The 14,193-nt window shown below is 33.6% G+C and overlaps 1 protein-coding gene across 1 annotated transcript; it reads right to left on the reverse strand.

Annotated features, from left to right (window-relative positions):
- Positions 1 to 7,361: 7,361 nt before the first annotated feature.
- Positions 7,362 to 13,332, reverse strand: LOC136217072 (galactinol synthase 2-like). The gene is made up of 4 exons (XM_066003650.1): positions 12,937 to 13,332; positions 9,803 to 10,123; positions 8,617 to 8,751; positions 7,362 to 7,718 (listed from the first exon to the last, which is right to left on the reverse strand). The coding sequence occupies exons 1-4, from the start codon at positions 13,252 to 13,254 to the stop codon at positions 7,512 to 7,514; spliced, it is 981 nt and encodes a 326-aa protein (XP_065859722.1). The 5' UTR covers positions 13,255 to 13,332; the 3' UTR covers positions 7,362 to 7,511.
- Positions 13,333 to 14,193: the final 861 nt, after the last annotated feature.

A 14,193-nucleotide genomic window follows, 5' to 3' on the forward strand; every position in this document is an offset into this window, starting at 1 on the left:
ATATTGTAAGCTAATTGGCCATCCAGGATGGAGAATTCCAGATCTCATTTCCAGACTTGATCTTCATCAGCTAACTCACAATCTAATGTTACATGGCCCTTTGTTTGGATGGTGTGCCCTGTTACTCCCAGAATGTCTACTATGGTGGTTTCCACTTGGATGGGGTCGACCATAAGCTTGGCGAATGCTCCTCTCGTGATAACATTGCATGAACTTCCCGTATCGATCATCACTTTTTTCATCTCCCAGCCTTCCACCATCATAGTAATGACCAGGGCATCCGCATGAGGAGAGATCTCTGAGCCGGCATCTGCAAAAGGGCGATTAAGTGATGCCCTATCTAGAGCAGTGGTTTTCGCTTTTTTCAACACAGGTTGGTATCCAGGTCCGCCTGCTATGACATTGATGGTCCCTTTTGCCTTTTTCTTCTGATCATCTCCCGACCTATTTCCATCACCCTTCTTACTATCATTTTGGACGAACCTGTCCAACTTTCCTCGTTCGATTAGCCTTTCTATCTCCCTATCCAATTCCCAGCAAGCGTCTGTGTCATGGTCATTCTTCCTATGGTATTTGTAATAATTTTTGGGATTTTTCCCGGTGTTGGTGTACTCCCCCCCTTTTGGTTCGGAGTATGAAATGCTCCGCTTGTGTTGGCTGTTCTCAATCCACATCAGCACTTCGCTTTTAGAGGCATTGAGCGGCGTAAATGACGACACGTATGCCGATTTGTTTTTGGAGCCCCTCCGCCGACCTCTAGATGAGGAATCAAGGTGCTTATCTTTCTCCTTATCCCGATGGCGAGATTCGCCATTTATCCTTCTTTGGTGGAGACAAGGACTCCCTGCGGATATCATCAACCTCCATGAAGTCTTTGCATCGTTCAATTAGTTCTGCCATATTTCTGGGCTTCTTCCTAATTAGATCTTCCTGCAAGCTTTTACACGTGGTGTTCTTCACTAAAGCTTCCACTGCCATGGAGACATCCACATCGACGATTCAGATGCACAATTTGTTGAAATTGTCTACATATTCTCGAAGAGGTTCATTCGTCTTCTTCTTCAATTCAAAAAGCTTCCGTGACTTGACCACTGGAGGGATACATCCGGCGAATTTAACACAAAATCCCTACTCAACTGATCCCAGCTATCTATTGATCCGGGAGGTAAAGATTGAAACCAATCATAAGCGGGGCCGCCTAATGTGGTGATAAACATCCGGCATAAGACCGCCTCACTTTCACGGTTAAGGCTGAGCAACATTCGGTACTTTCTGGCATGGGCCTCCGGGTTGTCTGCACCCATGTAAACCGGGATATTAGGTATTTTGAAATGCCTATCTGTTTCCTCAGCTTCGATCCATGCCGTAAAGGGCGAATCACGATTGGTGAATGGGTTGTGCCTGGCATTCTCTTCATTTATGCGGAGCACCGCAGCTCTAACTCGATCATCAAAATTTTCTGGACCTGCCCTGAGACGTGGAGATCGACTTGGTGAAGACGAGGAGCTGGAGTCGGACGACGGGTCTGATGGCGAACGTCCACCTTCACTTCCATGTCCTCCAGGAGGAGCCTGTCCATCGTCCCCTCCATGTCTTCTAGGAGGTGCTTACCTATCCTCCCTCTGGTTCGGCTGTGGTGGGGGCCTATCCGAACGAGGTGTCTCTATTGGCCTCTTACTTTGTCTCCGTCCGGAGGATGGAGGTGATCTACCTCGGCGGGAGGATCTCCTTATAGGCGAAGGTGACTTTGATCGCCTGCTTTTCCCCTTTCTTCTCTTTTTGTGCCTTTGGCCCTCCGATCTGCCGTCTAGAATATTCGGACGTGAGTGACCAGGTGCACCGGATCCGCCGAGAGAAACTCTAGGGTTTGTCGATCCGCCAGGAAAAGTTGTAGCATTCCTCTGACTTCCTTCCACTCCGTCAGGAAATAATTCCCGATTGATTGGCCATTCACCAGGCGGTAATGTGGTGGTCACCAAGGAGTCTGTAGTTGGAACTTGGAAAAATGAAGAGTATGGGCATTTGATCCTATAGCCGCCTGTGGCCATTGAGATACCGTAGAAGTGGGTGCCATGCTCCAAAGCGGAGGAATGATCATGAATGACCGTAGGCGGTTACCAATGGTGTTTCAACCCCCGAGGAGGGGTTCTGTTCTCCATTCGTCATATCTTTTAACGTGAACGAAAACCCTTTATTTGATTAAGGATTCCACGCTCACCGCACCAATTGATGACTTGTGGAGAATTTCTGATTAGCTTCCGTCCCTGTGGGGGCGTCCTTAGGTTCGACGGGGGAAAGCTCCGATGCCAAAGTCAGTATAGAGGAACAAGAAAGCAAACTGAATTGACAAAGGGTAAGTGTAAGTGTACCTTGATAGCTCGAGATACAAGCTATATATAGTCATGAAGTTGTAACCTTTAGTAACTAGAAAGTCTCCATTAATGCTCCATTAATGGCGGTTACTGGTTTCCTTTAAGCACGCCCGTTAGCTCATTAATAGTTCGTTAATGGCTTTTATGAAGGAATCGGCTTAGCTGTTTCAACTGGCGGATCAAGGGATTATGGCGGATCTCTACATAGGTTTGCCTACGGATCTCATATGGCGTAGTCTCGTTTGATCCGCCCATCGGATCTCTTCGTTTGATTCGCCTTAGCGTTCCGACATCAAGCGATCAATACACGGCCGTTTTGGGGGTAAATATCTCTTTTGATCCTTTGGATAATATCCCAATGTTATCATAATCTAATCAGACTTTTACAACTTACCCCAAAATTAATTTGACCAGCATATGAAAGTATGTTTAGGCTCATTGGATCCCGAACAAAGGAATTTATGGTTGAGATCATCAAACAACTCATCTATAATATGAGATATGTACAAGAATCAATAAATATCTTTAGATGCAACAGAGATGTCAAAATGTTAGAAAAGATCTCAAGGACGCGATGGAGGCTAACAAGAACACAGACATGCAAGATTATGTTGCTTGGTTTGCCGAAAATCATACTATTCAAAACTACCCTTATAAGATAGACATATCTTAGGACTCACAACAGGAAGATTTAAGAGGAAACTCTAGAGGAAGGGCCACACCACATACTATTATTGATATAATCACTCCAAAACGCCCTAAAAAAAGTACACCATAGGAGGATATGGGGAAACTTATTATCCTCCCTTAAAAGGTTGTCTCAAAGACGCCAAAGACATTATTTTGATGAATCGAGGTCCTTCAGGTGCAAGAAAAAACTATAGGCAAAATTCTATTAAATCTCATCATTACGGTCAACACGAAGACCATAGGAAAACTATAGAGCAAAGATCCAAAGATCGACGACAACCTAGAGAGGAAGATCTACAGAGAATCTAGAAGATAATGACAACCTAGAGAGAAAGATCTACAGAGAATCTAGAAGATAATGAAGCTCCCTTTATAAGGAAGAGATGTACAATCTTATCCGAAAAGAGAGTAAGAATGCCGTGGCCGATGAGGGCATTGATGCTACGATTTTGTGTCATTTTTAGCCCTAATTCTTTACAACATTTTAATTAAAATAACATTACGCCTCAGGGGCTTTTAAGTCATTTATAGCCTAGAAAGGTATATACACCCCTCTTTTTGTAATGTATGGATCTTTTTATGAATTGAAATAAAAAAACACTCATTGAGAGTTAAGGTTCTACCCATTAGGATATTTCCTTAAGTTTTAGATTGAGAACAATATGAATCTTTGTTAGTTTATGATAAAAACTATCATTTTGTTATTGATTTATATCAGTTAGTATCAGAGCCATTTTTTTTAACACGAGACTTCTTTTGGCATGGTTCAACCAAAAATCCCATAAGAAACCATGGATGCTTATGACAAGAAAATAGATGAGTTGAGGCTCGAAGTTAGGAAGCACATAAGGGTTACAAATGAGCAACAATGGAGATCGGATGAGAAAATAAGAGCTACCATGGGCAAAATGAGGATAGAATTTCAAGGCATGCTCTAACAAGCATTGGGAGGGTATCCAAAGAGAAATGAGGAAGGTCCTAATATGCAACCACCACCGCTACAACCGCCTTCACCTCCACTTAAGAGGAATCCGCTTCCACCACACCCAAATCGGAGAGGTCTGAGGCCACAAGAGGTAAGACAACCTAACTATTTGCTAGTTGATGAGCATGCTAGTGATAATGATGAGTATGATTTTGATGATGAACATCATAGGTACAATGCTGATAGAAATGTAGGATTTGTTGGGAGAAACCCAATTGGTGGGAATGAGCATATTAGAAATTCATATAAAGCTAATTTTGATAGAGATTATGCATTAAAGTTGAAAGTGGATATATAAGGTTTTCTTGATTGGTTGGCGGAGGTTGAGAGATTCCTTGAGTATGCGGGAATTTCGAACCAATGGAAAGTGAGACTGGTTGCCTATAGGTTGAAGGGCAGAGCTTCAGTATGGTGGGAACATACTGGGGAAGAAAAAAGAAGAGGAGGCCGAGAACCGATTCAATCTTGATTACAGATGAAATCGATGTTGAGGGAGAGATTCTTACCGCTAGATTATTAACAATGTCTCTACAGTTCATATCAACATTATGGACAAGGTAGTCAGAGTTCTTTAGGTTGTCGACGAGAGCTCAACTTTGAGGTATTTAGAGGGTTGAGATACAACATACAAGAAAAATTGGGATTCAAATGGTAATTCGGGTGCAAGATGCAAGGAATTTAGCGTTCAAGACGACATAATTGGGTATGCGAGATCGGGAGAGTTATCAGAGGATATGGGAGAAGATTCATAAATGAGTCGGGAACCACCGAGGCTCTTAGATAAAGGAACCCAAGTGGTGAGTTCAAGTGCGGATAAGGCTCCTAATGTTGTGAGAGCGCCATCGGGAGACGGGAAACCATTTAAGGGAGCACCTCCACCTCCTAGAAACAATAACCATATACCAAACCAGTACCTTTCAAGTGTTTTCGATACAATGATTCAAGGCATCATTCCAACGAGTGTCCTAAGTGAATATGTATTAATGTGGTAGAGAGGTATGGGGATGATGATGGCATAGACGAATCTAGGGGGAGTTAGTTTAGGTGTCCGTCTAGGGTCTACCGTTTAGAGGCACCTCTAATCTGAGAAGTTCTATAGTAGATTAGGTGAAATGGATCCGCTTGATGAAAAATGATATTTATACCATATTATTAAAAAATGAATGATGTAAAAAATAAAATTGTATAACTATCATCTTTTGATTGGTAAGGTCCATTCGACTGGAATCATAATAGAATTTCCCTCCAAGCCAATTCTTTTCTTTAATAAAATAGAAAAACTATTTCAATTTAAAAATTAGATATATAAATAATTATCTCGTATTTGAATTTAATAGTAAAAACATACATTCGGATAAAAATAAAGTGAAAATCAACAACAATAGAACAAAAGGGAACATCTAAATTCACAACTTCTTTCTTAACAATAATTAAGATAACTTACAAATATAGTCCTATGTGTCACACCCGACCCTAAACGGCATCGAGTATAAAGGAAAATAGGATAATCAAATATTCAAGAAGAATGATTTAGCCTCTGCCTAGAAAATATTACAATTTTAAACCAAACATTTATTAGACAGTGCAATTTGAAGTCTCATTAACAGAGTATGAGTATTTTTTCATTAAATGCCATGTGGTTTAATTCTTGAAAATTTTCATTTTGAGGTCATTATTGGCCAAATTTGATAAAGTCAACAAAAATGAATTTTTTTCAAACCACAGTGTTTGGTTTATAATAAAAAAATCCACATGTACCGATCTATAAAAACGTGAAACCACAAGGATTTTTTTTGAAATTAAACTTATCTATTATTTAGAAAAAACAATAAAAAAAGATGGATAACGTAATATTTTTTTAGGTAAACTTCAAATAAAACCCATGTGGTTTCACTAATTATCAAATAAAGGACTGTGGTTTACTTTTTGTCAAAACGAGGATTAAGGTTTTCAATTTTAGCAAAATAAGGACTTTTTCGATTGATAGTATTAAAATCACCCTTGACGACTTCAAAAATGACATATTTTAAGAATTACTAATATTCTAAACAACTTTAATTCTTCAACTTTTTTATTTTGAGATTGTTTAGATGATGTTTGGTAAAGAGAGAGAAAGTTAATATTTAGAGAGAGAAAGTTCTAAAAAATATGATTTTCGAAAATCGAAAATGCAGTTCCATAAAAAATATGACATTGAACAACTTTAATTCTTGAAAATTTTCATTTTCAGGTCGTTAAAGATGGTTTTAATAACATTAATACAAGTGCGAAACCTAAATCCTTGTTTTGACAAAAAGTAAACCACAGTCCTTTATCTGAAAATTAGTGAAACCACATAGGTTTTATTTGAAATTTACCCTATTTTTTTTTTTGAAGAAGTGCAGTTTCAGCTCTAATCTATTAAATAGCGCAAATTTAACCTTAACTTTTCCAAATAAGATCAATCTTAGTCGTACGTTACCAACAATTTAAAAGTGTGGTTTAACTGTTATTTAATTATCACATCAAACATTCCAAATATCAATTATGTATAAAAAATAAAAATAAAATAAATCAAAAGATAAAAATACCCTTCTAGTAATTTGACTTTGACTGCGACCTCAGTTTTTTTTAACACCGTTAGTCTTTTTAGACCATGTTTGTTAACGGATCAACATCAAATTACCTATTTATTAACTTTTAAACTATATAGTTTATGTTTGAAAATGATCCAAATCGCAGCATGTATGAATTTCTAGCTCCGCCACTGCTACGTACCCTATTCATACATTGTAATATAGTGACAACTCAAACCATATGCTACATACCATATTCATAAAAAGAAAAAAAAAGTCAACTATTTTAGTGACATATTAACTTATATGTGGCAGACTTAAGGTCCGTTTGCTGTTGATGTTTGTTGTTTCTTATTTGCTGTTTGAAAATGTTGCTTTTCCAAAAACCAGAGAGTTGCTGTTTTTATAAAAAGCTACTTTTCAACTACAAAAGGTAAACAGAAGGTGTCTAACCAAACATCTAAAATTCTCATTTTCAAAGTGAAAAGACAAACATGAAGTCGAAAAGTAGCAATCAAACACCCCCTTAGTTATTTGCATTTTAATAAAAAATTTATAATTACGTTAGTGACATATTAAATATCTTAAACGTGATTAATGTTTGAAATTTCCAACGTGAAACCATCCTTTTCAAACTTTCAATATAAATATGACTAAATTTAATCTTGCTTAAAAACGTTAGGATTAAATTTAGTCTATTTCATACGTTAAGACGAAATTTACACTTCACCGAAAACGTTAGGATCATAATTGGCCCTTAAAAATAGGTAAAATGAAGAAATAAACAAGCTATATAAATAGAAACACAACTCAAACCATATCCATAAATTGTCAAAAAAACAAAATCCAAAAACAGAAACATAAAATAGATTAAAATATTTTGATTAAACTAGAAATCAAGATTGAAAATCAAGCAGCAGATGGGGCATTCCTTTGATGAACAACTTGTTCTTCCTCAGTGAATTCAGCAATTAGGTTTGCAACTTTAGGCATAATTGAATTCTTGTAATCAAGAGATTGATCTTCATAAATATCCCACCATTTCTTCACTAACATCTTTATGTCTTCTCTATCCATATTCACTTCTTTCCCTGTGTACCTCCATGGCTTTGAACCCTGCAATTAGCGACAGTAACAGATCCAGAATTCACTAATACAGATCCAGAATTCACTAACAGAGAATGTTTGAGGTGTTTTCTAGTGATTTATAAGTATTAAATTGATAGTTTCTAGGCGATTTTCACAAAAAAATAAATTCCCTATACAATTTCTATGAAATATTCTTACAGTCAGTGAATGTTCAAGCCTCTCTACCTCCCTTTAGACCCTAGATCCCTCGAGTTTCGGTCTTAGGTTTTCTTAAACATTCTATATTGCATAACTGGAGAGTTATATGATTCTTTATATATGTCTCTCCACTCCTTGACCTATCAAGATTCTCCGTCTCCGTTGCCCATATCTAAATAGGGACAGTTTTGTCCCCATCTCCGCCCGTGGGGATTTCCATTCCTAGTTTCATTATGTTTTTTAATATATATAACTTTTATTCTATTTTATCTCTATTTTCTTGGCATGTATAACCACAAATAATAAGATTAGTTAAATGGCGGAAAGAAAGAATAAAATTGACAAAACCTAACAACTCTAACAAGAATCACAAAAAATATATATAAAAAAATCAAAAATAAATGTTAAACATGGAATTAATCAGGGAATCCGCGGGGATCCCTGTCAGGGACGTGTACAGGGATCCTCATGGGATGGGGGTATCTATTCCCGCTTTTGCTCCGTTCCCGCTTGTGGAAACAAAACAATCCTCATCCCTGCCTTGTGGGAATTCCATCTCCAACGGGAATGGGGAATTCGGACCCCGTTTACACCTCTAACCATGAATATATCCTATACCGCAAGCCAATAGCGACAGCAAAACTTAAACTACATTGAGACGAAAACAAGAATCGCTGCTTAATAACTAATTACTTGCAATATGTAAATTTAATTTATGAAGACTTACATTAGCACAGTAGTGAACAACCTTAACTTTGTCAAGTTCCAAATTTTCAGGGTGTCTCCAAAGCATAGCCAAAACCAGATTGTATTCTGGAGAGATTGGCTTGTACACATCCTTGAAGAACATGTTCAAAAAATCCTTCAAAAAAAAAAAAAAAATCAATCAGATTTATTTCCGGCCATAATGTGACTACCTGTATCCTATATAACAGTATGAAACGGATATGAGATCAAAAATATTACTGGTAACTGGTATATATTTGACAGTAAATCCTTTATATATTAAAAAATATTATCGCTTTTTAGATGCAAGATGTGGGATTCCACAACATTTGTTTTTCGTAATACCACTAAATGAAGAGTACCAAATGAACTATTTGTTTTTAGTATATTTTAATTTCCTGGTAATTGGAGTGATTCAGAATTTTAGAATTTAAGATTTTCTATTTTATGTATTGATTCTTAACGAATAAGGGTATCCGTGGATACCCACAAATTAAATGAGATGGGTATGAGATGCAAAATGTATATCCGGTAGGGTAATGAGATGAGTACGGACAATTAAAAAATAAACGAGTAAGGTTTTAGGATTGACACTACCTGCGGGTATCCTAATGATACTTTCTATTGATATATGGGTGCTCAATTTAGTTTTTTATATACAAAGTTTTAATGGAGCTTTTCCGCAACAGTGGGTGCTCAAGCCCCCATGCCCCCTCTAGATTCGTTCCTAAATCGAAATAAACCCATCTATTTTTTTTATTTTTTAATAATAAAAAATAAATTTGTAGTTAAAAATTAATAGGACAAATCGGGTCAATCCGTCCTCTTTTTATAAATCCCAACCTGATTCTAGAAATAAGCGGACTATTACAGATCTGCATTGGATCGAATCTAATATCAATTTTTCTTATCCAAATCCGATAATAGAATTTGGGCTGAGCGAAACGGATGAAATTTGACACTGAACTTTTAAATTTTAAACACTATGATATAAACTATTTAACCCAAACATATAACAAGGATTAAAATGAGGCTTCAGTATCAGTAATATATAAGCAAGTCTGGACGATAAATTCTGACACGATAAGTTGCGTTTAATATGATTATCACTCCTGTTACGTAATAATAATAATATGAAACACGTAAACAACATGTATATAACACGATTATAACACGAGAACCCGTACCTGCTCAGCAAATGAAGTAGGAGGGGTGGTCTTGCAAGAGTCCAAAAGACTAGAGTATGTGAAAAGATTAGGCTCGAAAACAAACATGCCCGCGTTGAAGTAGAGAGGTGGAGGAGAACCCATTTCCAACGGCCATTTCACTCTTTCCGGGCATTGCTGGCAGTAACCGATTTTGTACTGCGGTGAAAATCTCCAATTTCTCTCGCAGTAACAATCCATGACACCATATATATACCCATTTTGTGATTCGAAAAGATGATCAATATTTTCAAATACTTGAATGTCCGCATCCAAGTATATCATCTTCTCGTATTCTACAAACTGCGATTTAATATCGGTTAATTTAGATCGGTCAATTACAACAAGATGAATTTATATATCTTAAATTCAAATATTTTAAATTACTAAAATTATCAAAAAAAAATTAAAACGCGCTAAAATAAAAATAAATAAATCATTTTAATTCAATAACAATCTTTACTTTTTAAAAGTACATGACGGATACCAGATAATGGAGATAACGGATATATAAGAGAATAATCTCATAACCGTTATGGATAATTTTTAGAATCTTATATCCTATATTCCTTTATTCACGTTTTTTTTTTTATTATCTTATTAGGATCGGGTAGTGTAAGATTATAATACTCATCAACTTGCACTGAATTTTTTTTTTTTATGATAACTATGAAAAAAATGAAACACTTGACGGTTAAGACAACAAAGATCAGTCCACGTGTAATATTGCTTGCCAACATGACAGTGCTCCGCTTTGATTGATGAAGTGTTTATTTAACCCTTCAAATTACTTAAAATAACATGTTTGCCATCTAAATTTATTCTAAAAGTTTGATTGACCCTTTAAACTTATAAAGCGTTTCTTTAAATTTAGCCTCTTTAAATTGCTTAAAATAACTTGTTTCTAAACTTGCTTAAGTAATATATTTCCCTTCAGTTTATTTAAAGTGATATAAATTTTAATTTGTTTAAACCTGTAAAAAAAAATCAAAAGTTAAAAATCAAAACTTAATTCATGACTTTAAGTTTTTAAAATAAATTAACTTTCTGTTTTTTTATACTTTTATAGCATTTTTATAGATTTAGAGACTTAATCATGATATTTTATGAGCTAATGAAACATCATATAAATTCAAAGAGTCAATCAGCCTTTTTGAATAAATTTAAGATGCAACTGATGTATTAAGTCATTTATTAATTTAGTTACTTTTGCATAATAGTTTATATTATAGGCAAATATTTATCGATCCTGAAAGTTTTACACATACGCTCTTTTATTCCTCGTACTTTAATATATTATTATTTATCCTTACTTTTTATTCTATTCAATAATTTTATCCTTCAAATATTTAAATTATTAAACAGCTTTATAAGAGATTTATAAATAGAATAAAAATAAAAAAATAAAAAATATATTATTATAATATAAGAATTAAATAGTATATTATTACTTCAAAAAAAAATAGTGTAGTATACTAGTTAAAAAATGTACAGACATTATTTAAAAAAATTTATTATTCATTCTTATTTATATTAAAAGAAAGATTTAATATTAATATAAATAATTTTCTAGTTAAAATATAATAATTAAACAAACTAGATGACAAATAAATATTTTGAAAATATTCATAATTTAATTAATATTGTACTGTACTTCATTATTACTAATAAAAAAATTAAACAACATATAGACAAAAAAAAAAAAAGAAAAAGAGAGGAGCTTTAATGGATGACACGTAAGCCAAGCTGAAATATAGAAACTGGCAAATGGTTCAGTAACGTAACTGGCAAATGGTCAACCGGTTAATACAAATTATATATTTTTTTATGTCATCATTATATTTTAAAATATTCAATTTATCCTAAACTTATTTAAAGTAACATATTAACTCTTTAAATCTATGTAAGGAAATAAAAAAAAAATTTAAAAAAATTAAAATGTATTTTTAAATAAATTCAAGACATAAATAAATCATTTTAAGAAAATTAAGAGAATTAACAGATATTCACTTTAAGTAAATAAAACTATTTTTTTAAATATAAGGAACAATATTTGACCTACACTGTGTTTTTAAAATTAACTCAGTACTATTCTAGTATAAATAATAAAGTTTTTCCAATTTAGATCCTTTTTTCAGAAAACGACTATTTAAACCGGTAGAAAATCTGTTATTTTCGATTCTCTATATATCACGTGTGATGTGCTATAAATTAATTAAATAAAAAACATTAAGCAAATAGAGAATTCCGAATGGTGTATTTTTTTTTTATTTAAACAACTCATTTCAAAATAGATTCCCGTAAAAAAAAGTGTTACAGATTCTCCGTACATCTCTTTATAGATTTTCGTGACAAAAAATGTTACAAATTCTCTGTACATCTCTTTCCTCCGCCACCGAATGTAAATATTTTAATTATTAAATTAGTGAGATAATTAAAATGATAAATTTAAATTTGTTCTCCCATTTGCCTAAAAAATTATTTGAACTGAATAATTTAATTATTTGACCTGCTATTTAAAATTATATCTAAAATATTTCTGTTATATTAATAAAAACAACTTAACAAAATAACAAAACAACCTACCAAATAAGAACAACTCACATGAATTAATTATGATGATATAACAATAATAATAATATGAGGTAAATTTCTTAAAAAAAATACTAACTAAATAATTTATTATTTCTTATATTTTTACCAAACACACCATTTAATCCTTATAGCTTAAGACTATAAGTTTTAATCCTTAATTTTTGTTACAAAAATTAATTATTCAAATATTTGAATTATTAAAAAATATTATAAAGAACTAAATAATTAAATAAAGACTGACAGTGTATGTTAAAATTACAAGAACTAAAATGTGTTAGATAAAAAATATATTGTTTAATCTTCTATTTAATATATTATTTAATTCCTAACTTTTATTATATTTAAAAAGTTATATCTTTTTTTCCATAAAAAAGTTATATATGCTTTAAATATTTAATTATTAAAGAGATTAATCCCTAAAGAAACTAAAAAAGTTGAATAAAACAAAAATTAAGGACTAAATTATATAGTAAGTAAATATGTAAGGACTAATCAATTATTTAACCACGACAATAACATACCTCCCAAAGACGGAGCTTAGAGTAGTTGATGACATAATAAGCCATAGCAAACTGAGTTGGAGTCGGCGGTGGATAAAACGGCTGAATCTCCCGGACAATACATCCCTGAGATTCAAGAATCCGGCGATGCTCCGCCGGAACATTAGGAAGAACAGCAACAAGAAGAGGATAAGCAGCTTTGATCTTCCTTAAACCCTTAGCTAAACCCACAACTCCCTTCACATAGTCGCCATTGCCGGCCAAGAAAGTAACATATGCTCTGTTCTTTGAGCTCACCAGAACTTGCTCCGGCTCCGGCACCGGCACACTTGGAGACATGTTGATCTAGAAAAGTGAGATGCAAATAAAAATTGAAGTTTTTGTGTGGATGTATGTGGTGTTCTTTGGTGGCTCTTTATATAAGCATGGAAGATGCCACTAGGGGTATAAAGGAAATGGTAATTTAAGATTTAAATTAGGATAAGGTATCACAATAGGTCGGAAGTATCAATTTAGGCTTCACGTGTAAAATAGCACCAATATATGTTTAACGTTTAAAAAAGAGTATCAATTTAAACATCGCTAACGGAACTAGATACGTCATTTATATTAATCCGTTAAGTTTTATCAATTGTACGTGGAGGGGGAAATCATAACTTAACGGAGTAATAGGAATGACGTGTCCAATCTAAATTGATACCATTTTTTAAACGTTAAGCTTATATTGGTGCTATTTTGTACGCGGAGCTTAAATTGATACTTCCCAAAAACCATGTACGTTTTGGTACCTTATCCCTTTAAATTAAGGATAAGGGTAAAATTTAACCCTAATGTTTTAAGTTAAGTGCAGATTTAGCTCTAACATATGAAATTGTATAAATTTAATCCCACTAGGGGTATAAAGGAAATAGTAATTTAAGATTTAGTTTTTAGTATTTTAACAATTTTTTTTGTAATTTTGTTAGTAATACACTAAATGTCTCATGTATAATTGATATTTGGAATGTCTGAAATGATAGTTAAAATTAATCTTACTTGAAAACATTATGACTAAATTTGCATCATTTCATATTTTAAGGCTAAATTTGCACTTCCTTTAAAACGTTAGAGTTAAATTTGGTCTTTATCCCTTTAAACTAATTAATGAAATAAGAACAAAATTTGGAGAAGGGTGTTTTTTTTGTTGTCAAATGTATAAAATAGTAAAATTTACGACGGATGTTGCCAAGCAATATCAATTTTATCTTTACTTGATAGAAAATTTAGACAGTCTGATTT

The sequence above is a fragment of the Euphorbia lathyris genome, chromosome 2 (assembly GCF_963576675.1).
Source record: "Euphorbia lathyris chromosome 2, ddEupLath1.1, whole genome shotgun sequence".
In the NCBI taxonomy this organism is placed as follows: Eukaryota; Viridiplantae; Streptophyta; class Magnoliopsida; order Malpighiales; family Euphorbiaceae; genus Euphorbia; species Euphorbia lathyris.

Excerpts from the sequence above, each read along its gene's own strand:
- LOC136217072 (XM_066003650.1), bottom strand. The coding sequence starts at position 13,254 with ATGTCTCCAAGTGTGCCGGTGCCGGAGCCGGAGCAAGTTCTGGTGAGC. Across the intron at positions 10,124-12,936 it reads CTAAGCTCCGTCTTTGGGAG|TTTGTAGAATACGAGAAGAT; the intron begins GTATGTTATTGT and ends ATTAAATCGCAG. Across the intron at positions 8,752-9,802 it reads CTACTTCATTTGCTGAGCAG|GATTTTTTGAACATGTTCTT; the intron begins GTACGGGTTCTC and ends TTTTTTTTGAAG.